At 42.1% G+C, this 17,993-nt stretch overlaps 1 protein-coding gene and 1 long non-coding RNA gene across 5 annotated transcripts in view; one reads left to right on the top strand and one right to left on the bottom strand.

Annotated features, from left to right (window-relative positions):
- The window catches only part of LOC122464550, a 23,503-nt gene extending 11,497 nt beyond the window's left edge, over nt 1–12,006 (top strand). For both annotated transcript variants that reach the window (XR_006288701.1, XR_006288700.1), the window contains 2 exons: nt 840–927; nt 9,407–12,006. This is a non-coding gene — a long non-coding RNA (uncharacterized LOC122464550). The remainder of the gene's footprint in view (nt 1–839; nt 928–9,406) is intronic.
- The window catches only part of SSR1 (signal sequence receptor subunit 1), a 22,379-nt gene continuing 16,289 nt past the window's right edge, over nt 11,904–17,993 (bottom strand). For 2 of the 3 annotated variants that reach the window (XM_027826665.3, XM_037893188.2), the window contains 2 exons: nt 16,793–16,856; nt 11,904–15,058 (listed from right to left, as the gene is read on the bottom strand). In XM_027826665.3, the coding sequence (XP_027682466.2) occupies nt 15,052–15,058; nt 16,793–16,856 (71 nt within the window). In that variant the 3' untranslated portion in view covers nt 11,904–15,051. Of the gene's footprint in view, nt 16,857–17,993 lie in introns of all 3 variants that reach the window. The other variant, XM_007064241.4, reaches the window with a different exon arrangement.

Raw genomic sequence — 17,993 nt, 5'->3', positions numbered from 1 at the left:
CAGCCCTGCCTGGCAAAAGCCATTGCCTGATGATGAAGGTCCTCACTTTAATTAACATACTTTTAATTAAAAGAGATGGCAGCTATTCCCTTGCTGCCACTTCTGTTTTGCTTAGAAAGGCTCCTTGTGGCAGTGCTTCGGTGAACTATTGCAGCAGTGGGATGTTATGTGATTTGCTAACACTTCCTTGTTAGCAGCCTGGTTTATTGCTAGCACAATGCATCTCCCAGACACCAGAGTATAAATAGGATTCAGCAGAACTGACAGAAGAGTAATAAGGAGGGGCGGCACTTCCATACTGTCACTTTAAAGGAAAACTGCCTGGTAGTAGAAAAGAGATTTTTAAACGCTAAATCGAATTACAAAAAAGAGTCATCTACTACAGGGCCAATCCTGTGAAGTGCCCTCAGGGAGGGTGGAGGGAGCTTAGTCCCTTGCAGGATTGAGCCTTTTGGGTCAGATTCTACCCTGCTAATGCTGGTGTAAAACCAGAATAACTCCACTGAAGTCAATGGGGCTGTCTGCATTTACACCAGTGTAACTGATGGCAGAATGTTTGTCCCTTAATTGTATGTATGTATGTATTTATTGCCAAACACACATGCCTTAAACACAATGCAATGGTAATAAAATGGGCCAGCTGCCACTGGGACAAGCCTGAGGAGGTAAGTTAGGAAACGAGAAATGCATTAGAAAAGAAACTTCCCAGCTGGGGTAAACATAAAACCAGAAATGGAAATGGAAAGGGATTTACTCGAAAGCACCTGCTAGAAAGACTGTGCCTTTCCTATCCTGTCTAATTGGTAGATGCATTTCCTGTTCCTCACATTGCTTTTCAGCAGGTGGATCCTGTCTGATGAAGTGTCAGCAAAATGTCAGCTCCACAGAAAGAGATACCTGCACCCTGCACAAGTGAAACATTGACAGGTATTTCCAAGTTATCTAAGGTGATGGAGATAAACACTGGTTATTGAGCCCAGGGCATTCACTTAGCCCCTTTCTTCTTCTATGTATATTGTAGTAATTGAGTATTGTTAAGAGCCAGGGAAACTTTTATTAATTCTGAAATATATATATAAAGGAGTCTAGGGAGAACAAAGAACATTTCTGTTGTTGCTTGAGTTCTTAGGACATTTACAAACACATTTATATCTAATCGATATTATTTCTATGACACTCATCTCCATAACATCTAGACAGCATGATGAGTACTCTTATACTTTAGCTGCTGCTGCTGCTTCTGCTGCTGCTTCTTCTTCGAGTACTTGCTCATGTCAATTCCAGTCTAGGTGTGTGTGCGCCCATGTGCCCAATCATCAGAGATTTTTGCCTTCGCTGTATCCGTACAGCAGCTGTGGTGCCCCCTGGAGTGCTGCGCTCATGTGTCGGTATATTAGACACCGCCAGCCCGACACCCTCTCAGTTCCTTCTTACCGCCGGCGACGGTTGGTCGGAGTGCCTTGTCTTGCATCGCAAGAACGTTCGCGGGTCTTACAACCCATTTTTCTGTCTCCTTTGTATTTTTATGTACTTAGTTAGACCATTAAGTGTTAGTCTAGTTTGGTAGTTAGAGTCCCGGCTGGGACTTCCACTCGGAGTGGGGCATGACCCGTCCCCAGGCTTTAAGCCATGGTCATCGTGCAAGCGGCCGATGCCCATTAGTGACCCCCACGAGAGCTGTTTACAGTGTTTGGGGGAGTCTCAAAGAAAGGATCTGCAAAAACTTTCACCCTCGGACTCCGAAGGAGCAGGACATCCGCTTGAGGACCCTCCTCATGAAGGCTGCACTTCATCCTGCCTTGGAGCCCTCTCGATCAGACTCCACACCTGGCACCTCTGAGTCCAAGCGCAGCACATCACAGCACCAGAACCCACCTGGCACCATTTCCCCCTGCCTGGTGCCTAAGAAGCAGTCGACAGGCTCTCTGGCACCAGAGGGAAAGGGGGTTTCAGGCAAAGGACCTGTGTCAGGCCACATGCCTGCCTCGGAACTACATGAGAGTACTGCTGTGTTTAGACCTCCTAGTCCAGCTAGGGATCCGACCCCTGGGAGCGGCAGGACCTCCTCGTAGGACCTTCAATGCCCGAAGCAGCCCTGGTGGCCAAAGAACAAGTAGGCTGGATGGCACTGCAGACGCCAAGCCAAGCAATGGACCTGGCTAAGGCCCCGGCATCCAAGGGCAAGCCAGTTATGGGACAGCCCCTCTAAAACAGTGGAATGTCCCTGGTTCCCAGACTGCAGGTGTTGGTCCCCATTGCCGCTACCTCAGACCCCAGCACCACAGCCTCAGTCCCTGGCTAGAAGACCCAGGCCCCTCACACCACGATCTCCACCTACGAGGCATGGGACACCTGAGTTGTGACGCCGATCCGGTGGACCTCCCACCAGAGACCACCACAGCACAGGTCACCATTGCCTAGGCGATCTCCCAGGTGTCAATCCCCCCCCAGTGCTGGATCATTCCCAGTTGCGGCACTGATCTCCAACTCCCCGGTACTGCTATTCGGGGGGGCACCGGTCCTCGCCCTCTCCTTACCGGTTGCTGACGAGGGTCAGTCGGCAGACTCAGGCCTCTACGGCTCCTCCCTGATCACTGAGTCAGAAGGAGAGTTCAGCTCCTCACCAAGGAAAGGTGAATCACCACTGATCTGTGAGACCGGCGCGGCTCCTGCTCAGTGGCAGTACCAGAACATCTGGGGAGTACCTGTTAGGCCAGTCCCATACTCCCACCATTCCTCCCTGGCTGCATGGGACAAGTCGCCTCCAGCACCGTTGCCACTGGAATTGGAGCCCAGTGCTGAATCCGATGGCAGGCTCTGACACCCAAGGAGCTGTCCCCCGATAAGCAAGGGGAAGCCGCCCCTCTCCCTGCACTGCAGGGATTGTTGTCATCTCCGGATGAAGCGGTGGTGGGCCCCTCACAGACAAGCAGGCCCCACGACTACTTCAAGGAGCACCAGGCCCTCCTCAAAAGGGTGTCTGCCAATCTGAACTTGGAGGTCAAGGAGCTAGCAGAGGAGTCCAACAACCTCTTTAATGTCAGTCTCCTCCGCCCTGGCCCGGGTTGCACGGCCCGTCCACCCAGGGGTCCTTAAAATTGCCATGTCTGTGTGGCAGACCCGCTCTTCCATTCTGCCCACCTCCAAGGTGGAAAAGAAGTACTATGTCCCAGCAAAAGGGTTTGAGTACCTGTATGCTCACCCTCCAGCAGGGTCCCTGGATGTGTCTGCCAATGAGAGAGCCAGGCGAGTGGAACACTGAAAAATAAAGATGCCAAGAGGCTGGACTTGTTTGGCAGAAACATTTATTCGACGACCTGCCTGCAATTTCAGGTGTCTAACCATCAGGCCCTGCTAGGCAGGTACAACTTCAACCTGTGGGACTCCATTAGCAAGTTCAAGGAGGCCTTTCACAGGACTGAGTCCAGGAGTTCGCCGCCTTGGTGGAGGAAAGCAGAGTGGTAGCGACAGGCACCCTCCAGATGGCCTGGAATGCTACAGACTCGGCAGCCAGGGTGGTCGCCTTCGCGGTGGTCATGAAGCGCAGCTCCTGGCTACGATCCTCGGACTGTCCCAGGAGATGCAGACCACTTTGCAGGATCCCGCATTTGAGGGAGCAGGGCTCTTCTCTGAGCTTACTGATGCCCTGCTCCACAGCCCTAAAGACTCCCACGGACAAAGTACTGGCCACGCCAGCGCTTTTTGTCAGTAAAACTTTTGTCGGTCGGGGGTGGGGTGGGGGTTTCACACCCCTGACGGACAAAAGTTTTACCGACAAAAGTGCGGTGTAGACATAGCCTTAGTCACTTATGCCAACATAAGCTGTAGTGTGGACATACCCTAAGTAGCTGTGTTGACAGCCAGAAGGCTGTGTTAATTCCACAAAGCTAAGGGAAAAGACCTGAAGCCCTTTGGGGAGCTGAAGGACAGGACTATAACTGAAAAGGGGCAACCACCTGCTGCACCCCTGCCTAGGGTTGCCAACCATCCAGGATCACCCTGGAGTCTCCAGGAATTAAAGATTAATCTTTAATTAAAGATTATGGAATGTGATGAACCCTCCAGGAATACGTCTAACCACAATTGGCAACCTTACCCTGGCCTGACCACTAGGTGGCACTGGTGGTCAGTGTTCCCTTTACAGGAGGTCAGCAAAAGTTTAGGCCTGATCGCCTGTCGTGAAAGACACACAGCCTCTGTGAAGCATGAGATTCAAACTCTGTTGGTGTTTCACCTATTGCACATGTGCAGAGAAAAGCCGGAGAGGTGGGATGGGATGGACCTATCACCCTCACTGAGGGAGAGATGGGAGTGTAGGAGGCAGAGGGGGCGCCTGGAGCCAGCTGATCTGTTCTTGGGCATGCTCAGGCTGAGCCTGTAGACCAGATCGCTGAGAGCACTGGAGGGAGCAGGGGGAAATAAACTGAGGACTTACAGGAGAAGGGGACACAATGCTCCCAAAGGAATCTGGGCAGGGTCCCCTTTCTCTCTCCTAAGTTTTATTTCCTTCCCTTTCTTCCTTCTGCTTCTGCCCAATTTGAAGCAAGAGCCAGTTTTGATTCTTCCAAGGCTTCCTGTCTGTATACAGGGGATCAGATCTATTCCAGCATCCCAGCAAAAGTGCAATATGGAATTCACCTGCAGAAAGTTCAAGGAATCAGTCAGTTGAACTGAATAGGATGATAATCTATTGGACAAGGCCCTGGCTGGGATTTGGAGAGCTGAGTTCTGTTCCTCCTAGTTCTGACACTGGGTGACCTTGGGTAAGTTGCTTCACCTTCCTGTGCCTCAGTCTCTCCATCAATAAAAATGGGCATAGTGATACTGACCACCCTTGTAAAGCCATTTAGATCTGCAGATCGGAAGTATCTAAGGGTTAGGCATGCACTGGTTTTATTACCATCTTTCAGAACTGGCAGGCCAGCACAGAAGGTTTTCTAGAACTGGCAAATGTTGCGGTTAGTTGTCTGCGTGCCAGTCCACAGACAAAGTGCCGAAAGATCCTTTTCAGGTCATGCCCCACTGCTACATGGTAAACACAAGCCTTTAAAGCCATAGAACTTGCATCTGAACAGGATGCTGCAGGGGAATGAACTCAACTGAACAAAGACTTGGATACAGTAGATGCTCTGGAACACCTGGGTTGATTTTACTGAAGTGTATCGTGTTTGCATGCCTTTATTCTTTTGATTCTTGGAATCTGTCACAGTACATTTTTGTTCTGTGAAAAGTGGCACTCCCACACCCTGCAGCCCATGTTGGGGAAAGGAATACACAGCCTTATTGACTGATTAATTTCTGAAAGGAACGGCACCCCACACAGCCAAAAGGATGTCAAGCAACCTTTGGGAGAGGGGGAATGGGTGTGAACCTAGAAGGCTGCTTGCCATCCCCCATTCCTCTAAGAACTAACAGCAATAGAAATTATCCGCTGATTGTGAAATAGAGTGCTTACTCAGGTACCCACTGAGATTTTGATCCCTGTAAGCTTTTCCTATGGGTTTCTGCAAGAGCTGTTCTCGCTGCCTGCAAGACAAAGACCTATGGGCTTGTCTACACTAGAAAGTTGTAGTGCTTTAACTAGACCAGTGTAGTTAGTGGTACAACCCCCTGAGTGTGATGTAGTTATACCAGGATAAAGGTGTTTATATTGGTATAGCTATTCCCACGCTGAAAGGGAATAAACTATACGGCACCTTTTATAGCAATATACTTGTACAACCCCTAGTGTGGATGCAGTCATAAGTATTTTGGTGTAAAAATTACCATTAACCAAAATAGGTACGCCAGTAAAAAAAAAACTGTCAAGCAGGCTTAAAAGGTCTTACAGGTCCTTGCTGAGGATTCTGATAACCCTCCACTATTCACTATATAGAGGTGACAGTGTGAAGTGTTTTGCTCAGCATGTTGGTTATTTGTCAGCTGCAGTTTGAATGACCACATGACACAGTAATTTTTAGATCAATTAGGCCAAACTCTTCTCTGACTTGGACCACAGAAGTGAGGGCAGAACTTGGCCCATCTCCTCTAAAGAATCATTAAGAAGCTAACCAAGTGGCTGGGTGGCATGGAAAGTTGGAGGCTGGGTTTGAAAGCCTGATTTAGGTCACAAGTGAATAAAGTTGTTGGTCTCCTCCTCCAATAATAAAACCACCACGCAGTTTGGCACGACTCGCAGAGCACAGGCAATAAGGTTTGGAACTGAAGGTGCACCGGTGGAGCAGCGGGTGTGAAACATGCATACAGTTTGTCATCCTGCACCTGCTTCCAGTGGCCCTCTGGGGCCAAATTTGTGTAACCATGATTTCAGGTGCAAACTGTCCACAAGCAAAATGTGGACTTGAACTTCTTGATCATCAAATCCTTCTCACAAGAAAAAGAACAAATGCAGTAATCCAGATTGAGGCTGGTGAGGTTTTTTTAAATTTCTTAGTTGTGTTACCAAGTATCTGCATATATGTATTTTGCCCAAACTCTTTAATATTATAGCAGTACTTTAATATTCCATGATACCACTGCAACATTAGTATAAGAACAAAGTTCAAATGTAAAGTTACATGCAGAAGATGCCTGTAATCAAAACATGATCACTTCATACTATCTAACAAATATGCAATTGGAGATGAGAAAAGAAATGTGACCCTGGATGTTGGGGAAGGCTAAAAACCTAAACAAACTGGTCAATTTAATCTGTGATCTTTCCATTCAGATGAATTCTGCTTTTTACAGAGTGAGCGGCTGAGAGAAGAAACTTTAGATTTACCTTTTATGAACATTAACTGTAACTTGCTTGTGGAGACCCCCAGCTGGCAGCTTTTGGTACTGCTGCCTGCATAATCTTCTCCAGGCTAGTGTGTGATAAAATTTTCACCATGATCCTGTCTAATCAATGCTTAACAACTATTTCACCTAAGTGGTGCAGATTAACTGGTGGTTATACTGTCTGCTCTCAAAAAGTCCAAAATCTTGGTCTCTGGGGAAGGAACTGGTGCAAATTCCAGCTCAGGAAAATGAATTGATTTTGCTCTTTTGTGCACTTCGAACTCTTGGCTCTTGAAGGAGAAGTAAGTCTGCTCTTTGACTTCCATACACTTTTTTCTGTAAATGAAGTTTGCAGGAACATATGTGTAGCTCATGGTCCTGGCACTTTTGCTGGATTATTTTCTTGTTTTTAAATCTTTGGGACAGGCAAGCCTTGAAATGCTGGCAGACTTGTGACAGATGACACTAGTTTTCTTACAACCTTTGAAGACAAATGGATGTGTACCGAGCAGGTTGAGGCAGCAGTCGGGACACTTATTTTAAGTTATTAAAATCTGTACACAGCAAGCATACAGATTCCTGCAGGACTTGGAAGCATCCCTATTGAGAAAGGGTGCATAAATCCCATAGGTGTTAGATAGTTAAGGATATGCATAAGGACTGTCTTTAATAGGGATGGACTTAAGCATGTGTTTATGAACTTTCCAGAACTGGAGCCACAGGGTCTGATTCTCCAGTGCCCCTACAGCTTGTCCAGTCACTTATGCTTGTGCAAAGCTACAATTCTGATCTGGTAGTGTTTTACATCCACTTTGCAGATATGTAAATGATAGCACAAGTGCAGGGCAATGGAAAATCAAGTCAATAGGGAGCACAGAAATTGTGGAGTTACTTGCACCAGTGTAAAACACTACCACAGCATCACGGTAGCATTTTGTATTCACTTTGCACTGGTGTAAATGATTGTACAAGGTGCAGGGAAATGGAGGCTGAGACCCTAAGTCACTTTTTAAGTTTGGTTTTAAGTAGAGAGCTTTGTTTAAGTGAATGAATAGTAGGGACTGGTGTCAGATTGACAATGCCGGACGGGGAAATGTTCTATCCTCACAACAGACGTTTCATGGGCAACAGCCCAACAAGCATGGTCCAGGACTCAGACCCATGTCTAGGGGCACTTGTTTCTATGACCATTCATGGCCCTTTGAGATTGCAAACAAAACTGCTAAGTGGTTGTTCTGCTGCGGTGGGCTGTTGTGCATGTGAGTTGCACTGAACCATAGATTTGTTCCATGCAGGTCACCAAAAGAGGGAGTATAACCTGTTGACTCCATAGTCTATGTAATATGGTCAAATATTTGTTAGCATCTGACTGTCCAAAAATAGTACAAGGCTTTCAAATTGCAGGTAGGTGCCAAGGGAAGGACCTGGATTGCAAGCTAGACAGCCTCCCTCTCATTTGTGGCACATAGACTTGGATGTGAGGTGAGGTCAATTACTCCAGGCTCACTTTTTGAGGACATGGTGTTGCATGAGATATTAATATGCAAATAGGGCTCTTCCTGACTTGGGTGTTTTTCTATTGCTGCAGATAGTTTAATCATATGACCCCATGAGTTAAAATTATTTTCCTCCCAAACATGACAATGGGACATGCCACAACCACCTTATTTTTATGTTGAGCCATTTTCCTACATGTCTAGTCTGGCTTTGTTTCTGTTTCTTTCTAAGCTCCCCACCCCTTTCCCCCTAACACAGGTTATTCGAGTTAGCGAACTGATCTATATGAACTCCTTTACAAAATTCGGTCATGTTTATGTGACAGCACACAATGTATGCTGTAAAAAAGGAAACTTTATGTGGTTCTGTAATTTTGGATGTTTAAAAAATGACAATCTAGAGGTCCACTTTTGTGTCTCACTTCTCTAGTAAGTAGTTCACTCACAAATTACAGAGGGCAAGATGGAGGAACTATAGGGAGAATTTCTATGGCCTGTTATGCAGGTGGTCAGACTAGAGCATCAGTGGTCTCATCTGGCCATGAAAATCTATTACATGTGCTCTGTTTACAAGCACAGTGCTGTATCTCTGAAGGCTAATCCTGCAAACTCAATCTGAGCTCTAAGAGTCAGACTGGGTGCATTTCTTCTCACAAATTATAACCAGTAATGCCCCCAGTAACAGTTGTCTGTATGTTTGTACAGAGGTAACTGTCAAGCATTCTGTGATGATACACAATAGGGTCCAGCTCACTGCCTCTTAGCTGTGTTAGCTCTTCAGGTATACAATGAGGTAATAAAGCTGATTTTTTTTTTTTTTGTTTTTGGTGACCAATGTATCCAGTTTTGAATGACTATACAAAGGGAGATGGTCTTATCCTGCAGACTCTCACTTTCTAAGAGACTCAGTTTAAAGCTCTGACATGACATTTTATAGTCTCAGTGAAGTACTGTGAACATATAAGGTGTGATATGACAGGTACAGTATTTCATTTGGTAAGATAGCTAGCGGGGAAATGAGGAGCAAGGGCCTGTCCACAATATAATTTAGTAGGACAATACAAAATGCTCACATTACCTGTGGAGACAAGCGACTTGTGAAAGCAGAAATATTTAACTGGAAGTTTTTCCTGGTGGTTGTTCCAAAGGTACCCATCTCCTGCTCATCTGAGGGACATGCCAGGAGGACCCTGACCACACCTAGCTCTCATGATGAGGAGATCAGCACTCTCACTTTGATTGTGGAAGCCACTTCCCACTAGCTGTCTATACCCTGAGTTTAGCATTGTGGACAGAGCTGCCCAGAACAAGTTGGGAGAGGTGCAGAAGACCTGGTAAATAAATAGTGTTCCAATATGTTGCTTCAGATATGGTGGAAGTGGTCTGAAGTCTCAGCTCTTGGATCTGCACAGGATTTGGGTTATTGACTTGCAGCACATTTTGAGGTTGTTTCTGGGTACTTCATTCCTTTCCAAGTGTTTGCTGCTTAGCTGTTTGGCTGGCTGGCTAAATTGGGTTAAAGGCTGGACAGCTTCTCACTTGCAGATCATGTGATATTAGGGTTGTCACTTGGGGGCTTTTTTATACTAACTTTGTTTATTTTCAAGTATGTACTTTAAGCAAGGCTAATTTTTAACATGCTTGACCTTACCTGAGTCCATTCTCTATTTGCTGCTGCTGCAGTAGGGGATCCTGTTGTCAAACTTAAACCTTGATGCTTCATGAAAGTATGTACAGTACAATAGGTAAAACAACAGCTGTGATCTGTTTTCTGCACCTGTTGAAAATAAATTATGGTGGAGATTTGCTTAGCTCTTGCCTAGTTATATAGTCCCTGTCTGATCAAGCCAGTGTCTCAGTCCTGCTGTACTCCTCTGTACTTTACACAGTACCTTTTTGTAAGCTATGAGGCTGAATGGAGTCTTCACTTAGTAAAGACTGATTTAACAGCAGCCACTATCTGTTAACACAAACTTGGCTATTGCCCCAGGGATCCAATACCAAATTCTAATGCCATATTTGCATTTTATATTCAAGTGTAAAAAGGATTAAATAATGTGTTAGTGTTATGCTGACAAACATTTACTGACCATCAGAATTAACTAACTGAAAGAGTCAAGTAGTTCTAGAAACCAAATTACATGTGTGCATTCTGTAGTGTCAAACCTTAGGGGACTGGCCAAACCCCAGCTGCCTAATATTTTGGGCAACGGACAAAGTGTGTTTCTGGATTGCCACTAGTGAGTGCTATGCCAAGAGAAAAGGATCTGGTTGTTGAAGCAGGTTGGAAGTCTTGGCTACAATGACTCCCCAACTATCAGGAACTAGCAGAGGGAAGAGGTATATCATGCTTGGAAATTGCTACTGTGCAAAGAGTAGCATGGTAGGGTATCCACACAACCAAAGCACCAGCTAAGTGGTAAGGGTACTGTTAAAAAGTGAAGAAGCTGGCTGTGCCTTCCCCTTTATGTTACCAATTTTGCTCATTCTAAGACTTAAGGGAGCCTGGTCTCAGTTAAACTAGAGGCTGCAGCTGTGGGTGAAATGTGTATGAAAGAATTTGACATGAGGTCCCATTTCAGGACATTAAAAAAAAAAAAGAGCATGGGATAAGAAAAACAAAATGAGCACCTGAACTATTTTTTAGGGCAACTACAGCTTACACCTTTAATAATAGTACCTTTCTAATTCCTTCAGTTTCAGCCTACAAACTATACCACTAGTGTATTGCAGATAATTTACTGCTGATCCCATGTGCCGATTATGATCTTCAGAAGTTTGAGAGCTGGGTGCACCTGCCAGGGCTTGGAGCTGCTGCCCTACACCACCACAAGGCAGAAGCCTGCTGCTCCCCTGAGCCTGGTAGGCAGAGAATAGGGTAGGGGAGCTTCATGAGCTGCACTTTAACTGTAAGAGGCGCATGTGACTTGGAAGCAGCAGTTTGGCCCTACCCTATAGCTTTTAATGTACAAACTTGTATTCCAGCACTAGCTTCTGTGAAGACTTGTGCCAGGAATCCATACCTAAGGCTAGTTTGCCATCTAAGAAATGTCATAACTAAATTGTAGGTATATGCCAAAGTTCCAGTTTTCTTTTAGAAGGTAGCAGCACCAAAAACCAAAGATGAGAGAGGAAGAGTTTTTGGAAACTGCTTCTGCTTCTCCTGTTGCTTGTATCTCCACTGTTCCGTAGCCACTTGAGCTCAACATGAAAGTTTGGTTTTGTGAATTAAAGTGCAGGCAATCATCAACTATGAATTAACTACTTAAGCATTTTGTCTGAGTCTCCTAGGTGCAGAAATTCATAAATCCAATCATCCAGGAACCTGTAAACCCTTTCAAGTTGGAGGTAACTGAAAACTTTCCTAATTGTAAATTTAACAGACCCCTGGAAGTGTTTCAGGAGGAGAATAGAAGAAGATAAATAAGTTATGCTCAGAACAGGTGCTACTGCTTTCCCCCTCCCTCACAATCAAGTACTTTATTCTTTTTACAGGTGAGCTCAGGCTGCTAGTTTGTGTACTACAATTCAATACAGAAGTAGCTTTTAAAAGTACAAGGTGTTTTAAGTCTGCTTAAATACGTATGCACAGTTAGATTACTTGGTCACTTATCAGCAAAAATAATCACATAGTACCAATCAGGCTTTTTAGTGCTATACCAGTACTTTATTTAACAAAACAAACTACAAAAAAAAACCTAAGAATTTCAAGTTTGTTTTACAAAAAACAACCCTGGAGATGTAGTTTCAAGAGTGATTTTGCTTTCCCTTAAACTGTTTAAGAATTTGCAGGTAAGAAAGTAAAAATGCAATTTGTATTTCAGTTGTGATATAACTTCAATGAGCTGAACCTCAATTGTCCAGAACAGTCTGTCCCTTCACTTTCAAAGGGATTCTCAAATTGGGTCTATAAACCATATCTGTGAAGAGCATATTCCCTCCCATACAGAATCATAACATTATTGTGGTAACTAAATTGCTTACAGGGAAAGGTGATTAAGATGGGTAGTGTACCGCAACCAGAATGGAGAGAGGGCAGTCAGCTTCTGAACCTACGCTTTATTATAGTGAAAGTTCCTTGTGGTTTGCTGTTCATATATTTAGCTAAACAAGAGTATTGTACATGAAAAACAAATCCAGATTCTTATGACCCTGTAAGGCTGCTGCAATCTATTCAGTCTGAGCACTGATCAATTGGAAGGGCATAAGTCTTCTATACAGCAATCAGCACCTCTTCAAATGAGGGTAGCACCAAGTCTTGCAGCACAATACTGAAAATCTTGACAAGTATTTCATGAGCTACTTCTATGAAGTTAGCATTTTTCATCTTCAAAAGAACTTAAAATACAATTCCCTATCTCTGTGGGGGAGTTAGTGTTACCTTTTCCCCCAGCTGCCATAAATTCAGTGCTCTTCAGTGAAAGTAATGGGTGTTGAGCACCAGCAAGGATTTCAAGAGTCCTTTATAAACAGTGCATAAAGACTGAAGTATTATTCCCTCTTCACAGATCTGTAAAACCAAGTACAGCCATCTTAAATGTCTCCCAGTCATACTAAATTTGCAACAGGCCTAGCACTAGAAACTTCTCAATCTAATGTCTTGGTCTGTGCTTTAGCTACTTGGCCATGGTTCCTCATGGTATTGCATACAAAATTCTATTTGTAAGTCTGGCTTCAGTCACTTCCTCCTGTATCAGATTTGCCTGGAAAGCAGTTCACTCAGATTCACTTCTGTGCTTATTTGTTTCTGCCAGACTGAAATTTCAGTGATAGAGCATTTGATAGTAGGATGAAGGAAAAAGGAGCATTGATCTGAACTGTTTAAGAGACACACATTCAAATTAATAGTCAGCATGCTATTATGAGCACTAATGTTGTAAAACTGGATTTTAATCACTTTCCCAAAGGAGAACTTGCATTAATAGCTTTCCCTTTTTAGACTAAAAGTTAGTGACCTGAGATGCCCAATATGTGCACAAAGTAGGCTACCTACACCCCTTTAAGTTTATATGGGTAATCCTAAAATGCTTTACTACTTAACTCAAATATACAATTGCAGATGGTAAGCTAGCCCATTATGGCAAACAACCAAGTTGTATGTTGCTACTTAGAGACTTTAGTGTACTAGATTGATCCATGTGCTGAGAGGAGATGCTAAAATCTATTATTGCTATAGGCTTGGCCATTTCACACAGAACTGCAGTATTGCTAAATTTTAACTATAGTATATTAAAGGGGAACAAGAAATTGGAACCATGCTATTTAATACATGTAAAGTACTTAATGGAGAACCAAAAGTAGGAAGATTCTCCCCAAGAAGTTGTTAGGGGTTGCTTACTAAAATTTACTCCTATCTAAGTCAATGGTGAATTGCACTATAAGTATTTCATGCTAGTGGTGGAAGTAGTGCCTTAAAAATTGTGATCACTACAGCTCAAGTCACTAAATAAAATTAGCATAATGTAACCCCCACCAAGAAGTTTTCCCTCTTACATCATACCTAGCCTCTACCCCAACACCCATGCAAGTGTAGAAATTTGAAGACTGGCTCTATTTCCTTCTGTGCCACATAGCACTACCTTATTCCTCCCATTCTAATTGGCTGGGTGCCCATTAAGTGTGACCTTGATTACCTAATGTAATGGAAGTATTAAACAATTGGCTCTCCTTAAAAAAAAACTTGTATAGATTACTTTGACTAATTTAGTGGTATAACAAGTTTTTTTTTTAAAGTTGTTCCAGTAATTATTTTCAGTTCTATTTTACATTAAATTGCTTCATGACTGGGAAAGACCAAGAGTTCAGTTCAACTTAGATGGAAGTATCATATTTGACAGTTATTTCTAAGCACTACTTTAAAAAGTTTGCTTTTATTTAATAAAAAAACTACACTCACCTGAGTTCTGTGTAGTTTAAGAGCTGTACCTATTAAATCTCAAGTTGTACCATGTATCTGACTGTTTCAGAAGTATTAAGAATGAGGGCCACTTTCTCATTTATACTAAGGTGAAAGAATGAAGTTGGATACTCCAAATTGCTACCGTATGGAATCCCCATCACAATAAATGTGTTCTGGTCCTTTGCTTTTGTACAGTGCATAGGGTTTGCCTCCTATGTGAAGACTCACAATCCAGAATTGTCCTTGTTACCTTTATTTTCCTTGGGAATGTAGATGGAGATAACACTTCATTTCCGGATTTCAAATTGACTCTAGGAGAGATGTTAAATTTGTGGTTGCCCATCACCACATGCTGAAAAGATTCTTAGTGAATTCAAGTACTCAGGCATAATCTTGAGATTAAAATGCAAGGGGTTCAGTCAGTTTCTCCCCTGATTACTTAATTGTTTTGCTGAATCAGGAGAAGTATGAATATAATCTGATAATCATTTGAATGCTACCTTCAAAACGACAACTTTGTACATCAGCTAATGCAAGCAACCAGCCACTTCAGCTAAATGGAGGATGGTTTAAGTGTATTTGATTTATTATGATCAGCCTGTACAACATTTTTAATAATCTATTAGATCCTGCAATGTGGTAATTAAACGTTCTTTACTGGCTAGTTATACGTTGTCAAGTTTGTAAGTCAAGCACTGTTAAAAACGGGAAGCAGATGTTTCTAAAGTTACTTTCCACACCAAGACAAGAGAGTCAAAATAATTCACACTTCATTTACAGGGAAGTTTATAGTACAGTAGCGCCAGTACAGGGAGTTTCAGACCTTAGACCCTGTTTCACACCCAGTGTGGAAGTGATTTGCAGGTATTGTTCATCTGTCATTGGCTCAGATGCTCAGTCCCTGCAGAACAAAGGCAGATCAAGAAATAAGCACTAAGAAAACTATAAAACTAAAATACAAGTCCCAAATCACTGCCTTTCCCAAACTGAGCAAACTTCAAAATGATGACTAAGGGACTTTTTTAAAAGGTATTTAGGCACCTAATGATTCAGACAGGTTGGATTTTCAGAAATGCCTAACTTTAGGTGTTTAGGTATCTATATTAAAAAAAATATGGCCTTATGTTCCTTCCTTTTGTCAGAGAATTCAAGACTGAAATCCAGTTGCCTATACCAAAACTTATTCTCCTATACATTTTTAGTGACAGATCTGTACTTAAATTTATAGTAATCATGAAACTAGAGTCTTCTACAAAACAAATCCTATTTGAGGGTGCACAGCTTTGTATCTTTTAAATGTATGTTGAACTGGCATGTATTTAATAATGGAAATAACCTGAAGTTAAACAAAACTTGCATGAAGTACAATCCAATTTAAAGTCTGAGTAAGATTTAGGTATTTCCAATAGCTGTCATTTCACTGTGACTCAGTTACTTAAATTTTGTTGTAAAATACTTATAGCTTTCTAAAGTACTTCACTAAGATCAAAACTTCACATAACTACACAAAAGAAAGGGTCAAAGTTAATTTCTTTTTTTACTGTCATTTAAGAACTCATAGCTTTGTATACCTGCAGGGTATATTTGAAATTAAAATTTGTTTACAAAAAGTCTTTACTGTACATTAACTAGTCTGTGTAACAACTTCATAAGACCGTTATCTTTTGCATCCAATATAATTTATGAAACTCAATGCATTTTGCTACTTGCGATTCTTCTAGTTTTTGTAAGGGTAGGGAAGTCACTGAACACTAATTGGGGCATATTAATTACTTGAGCAAGCATTCCACAGCTATCTCTATGGTCCAAAATACCAGAACTGTTGGCACAAGTTAAATAAATTAACAATTTAAACAGATATAACTGGGTGGTTTTGTAAAAAGAATCTTTTATATAGATTACATACCATTTCATGCTTTGCAAGTTTTGCTGCTGTAAAAATCCCTAACATTTATACAAATACATTTGGATCCTTAGGTCTCACAGTGTGCGCATTATATCAAACAGCAGCAAAAAAAATTCTGTACTGCTAAAAGCAGTTACACCTGCTTGTGCCTTTAGAATGCTAGCTACATTTAAAAAAAATGTCCAGATAATCAGTGCATCATCACTGAAGTAGGAACGTATAAAAATCCTAATAAAAGTAGCTATGTGTGCAGCAAAGAATGAAGTTCATAGCTTTAGGATACTACATAATAAAAAACGCATGAAGACTCATATATAAACAGGATACAATCAGAATAGATTAGGCAACTACACATTTGGATTTCTGAAAAAAATCCAGAAATTTCAGAAAGGTTTGCAGACAAGCCAGCATTACACAGAACTCTAAAGGCACATTTCAGGTAGCACAATGATTCTGTTAAGATCAACTGTTTATACACGCACGCACCTTAATGGTTAACTCTCATTCCCCTGCCCCAAAAGCAATTTTGTTATCTTAAAAAAGGGACGAGAAGTATGTTTTCAGCAATGTAACAAACATATTGGTCAGATAAATTGGTCAGTCCAAAAATAGTAAGTAGTATTTTCCTCATGTTGATATGGATTCTGTGCACTACTGCAATCCATGAAAAAAAGGGGGAGGAGGGGCAGGATTAGTAAAGGCTGAATTGTTGTATTAATTAACATTTACTCATCAGATCCCACTGATCTCTTCTGTACCCTTTTGCGGGGCAACCGCCTTGGTGAAGCTTTATCTGAAGGAGAAAAGGAGACAAAATTACCTAAACTGCTGCAAATAGTACATCCGATTAAAAGGGCACATGTATTCTTATGTTTTTCCTGAATAGAATGGAAATTGCCATTTGGCTTTCCAGTACACTGCTATGCAGGTGGCAGATTTGAGATGAAAGAGAAACTTACTTGATTGTTTTTGAACATGCTATTAGCATAGTATTTAAAATCTATTATTTAACTTCAGGGCATACAAGTCTTCATGTTATTTGACATGTACCTCACAGGACTGATTATTATTTGTTTGTAAAAAAACAAAATAAAAATGCTAAAATACATTTAATGAAAGGTGCTTTGCATTCAAAACATTAATCTGTACCCAGCTAAAAGGATTACATGCTCTATTGGTTCCTTTAGAAGCCATGCCAAAACCCCTACACTTACCTTCCGTTAATTAAACGCCTCCAGCAATTTGCATATTATTTTCTAGCATCATATCAACTGCTAGAGAGTAATGCTTTACCATCTAACAGCTGGAATCAAGTATTCCTTTAATGGTTTGAGGTAACCACATCAGAATTCAGCAGGGCAAAAGAGATATTAGCCATGATGATTTTAAATCCCATGACTCTAGGAATCATTGAAGCCTTACAATACTATAAAATAATCATTTGATCTTTAATCCTGGTAGTTTACAAAACTGATTATGGCAGGCCTACAACTGTCCTTTGCTCTAGGGATGCTTTTTGTGCAACAAGAACAGAGTAGAAGAATTTTCAGTCCTTGTACAAGACAAGTGCAGCTATTCATGGGGGGGCAATATCTAGATCACTGGTGCCTTTATAGATCTAACCGTTTTTACAAATGCTTGTTAGGTTAAGACACTTCAAATATGGGTCAGTGTCTTCAACAGTCTTACTACTGAAAGTGTACAAAGATTCCCAGACCAAAAAAAAACATAAAACTTTAATTTTACCTTTTGAAAGCTGTAAATATACAATTTTAAAAAAAGTCTTAAATCTTTTACATAAAGATCTGAAAGCCAGGAAGTTCAAGGTTATTTCAGCATCAAGTCACTAATTAACACAACCAAAATATAAAATCATGCCTAAATTTGAACCCCTGGCTCCAGAGAGTATTTTATGCCTTGCTGTTTAGAC

Source organism: Chelonia mydas, chromosome 2 (genome assembly GCF_015237465.2).
Source record: "Chelonia mydas isolate rCheMyd1 chromosome 2, rCheMyd1.pri.v2, whole genome shotgun sequence".
Taxonomy (NCBI): Eukaryota; Metazoa; Chordata; order Testudines; family Cheloniidae; genus Chelonia; species Chelonia mydas.
This window is presented reverse-complemented; position numbering and strand designations above follow the sequence as displayed.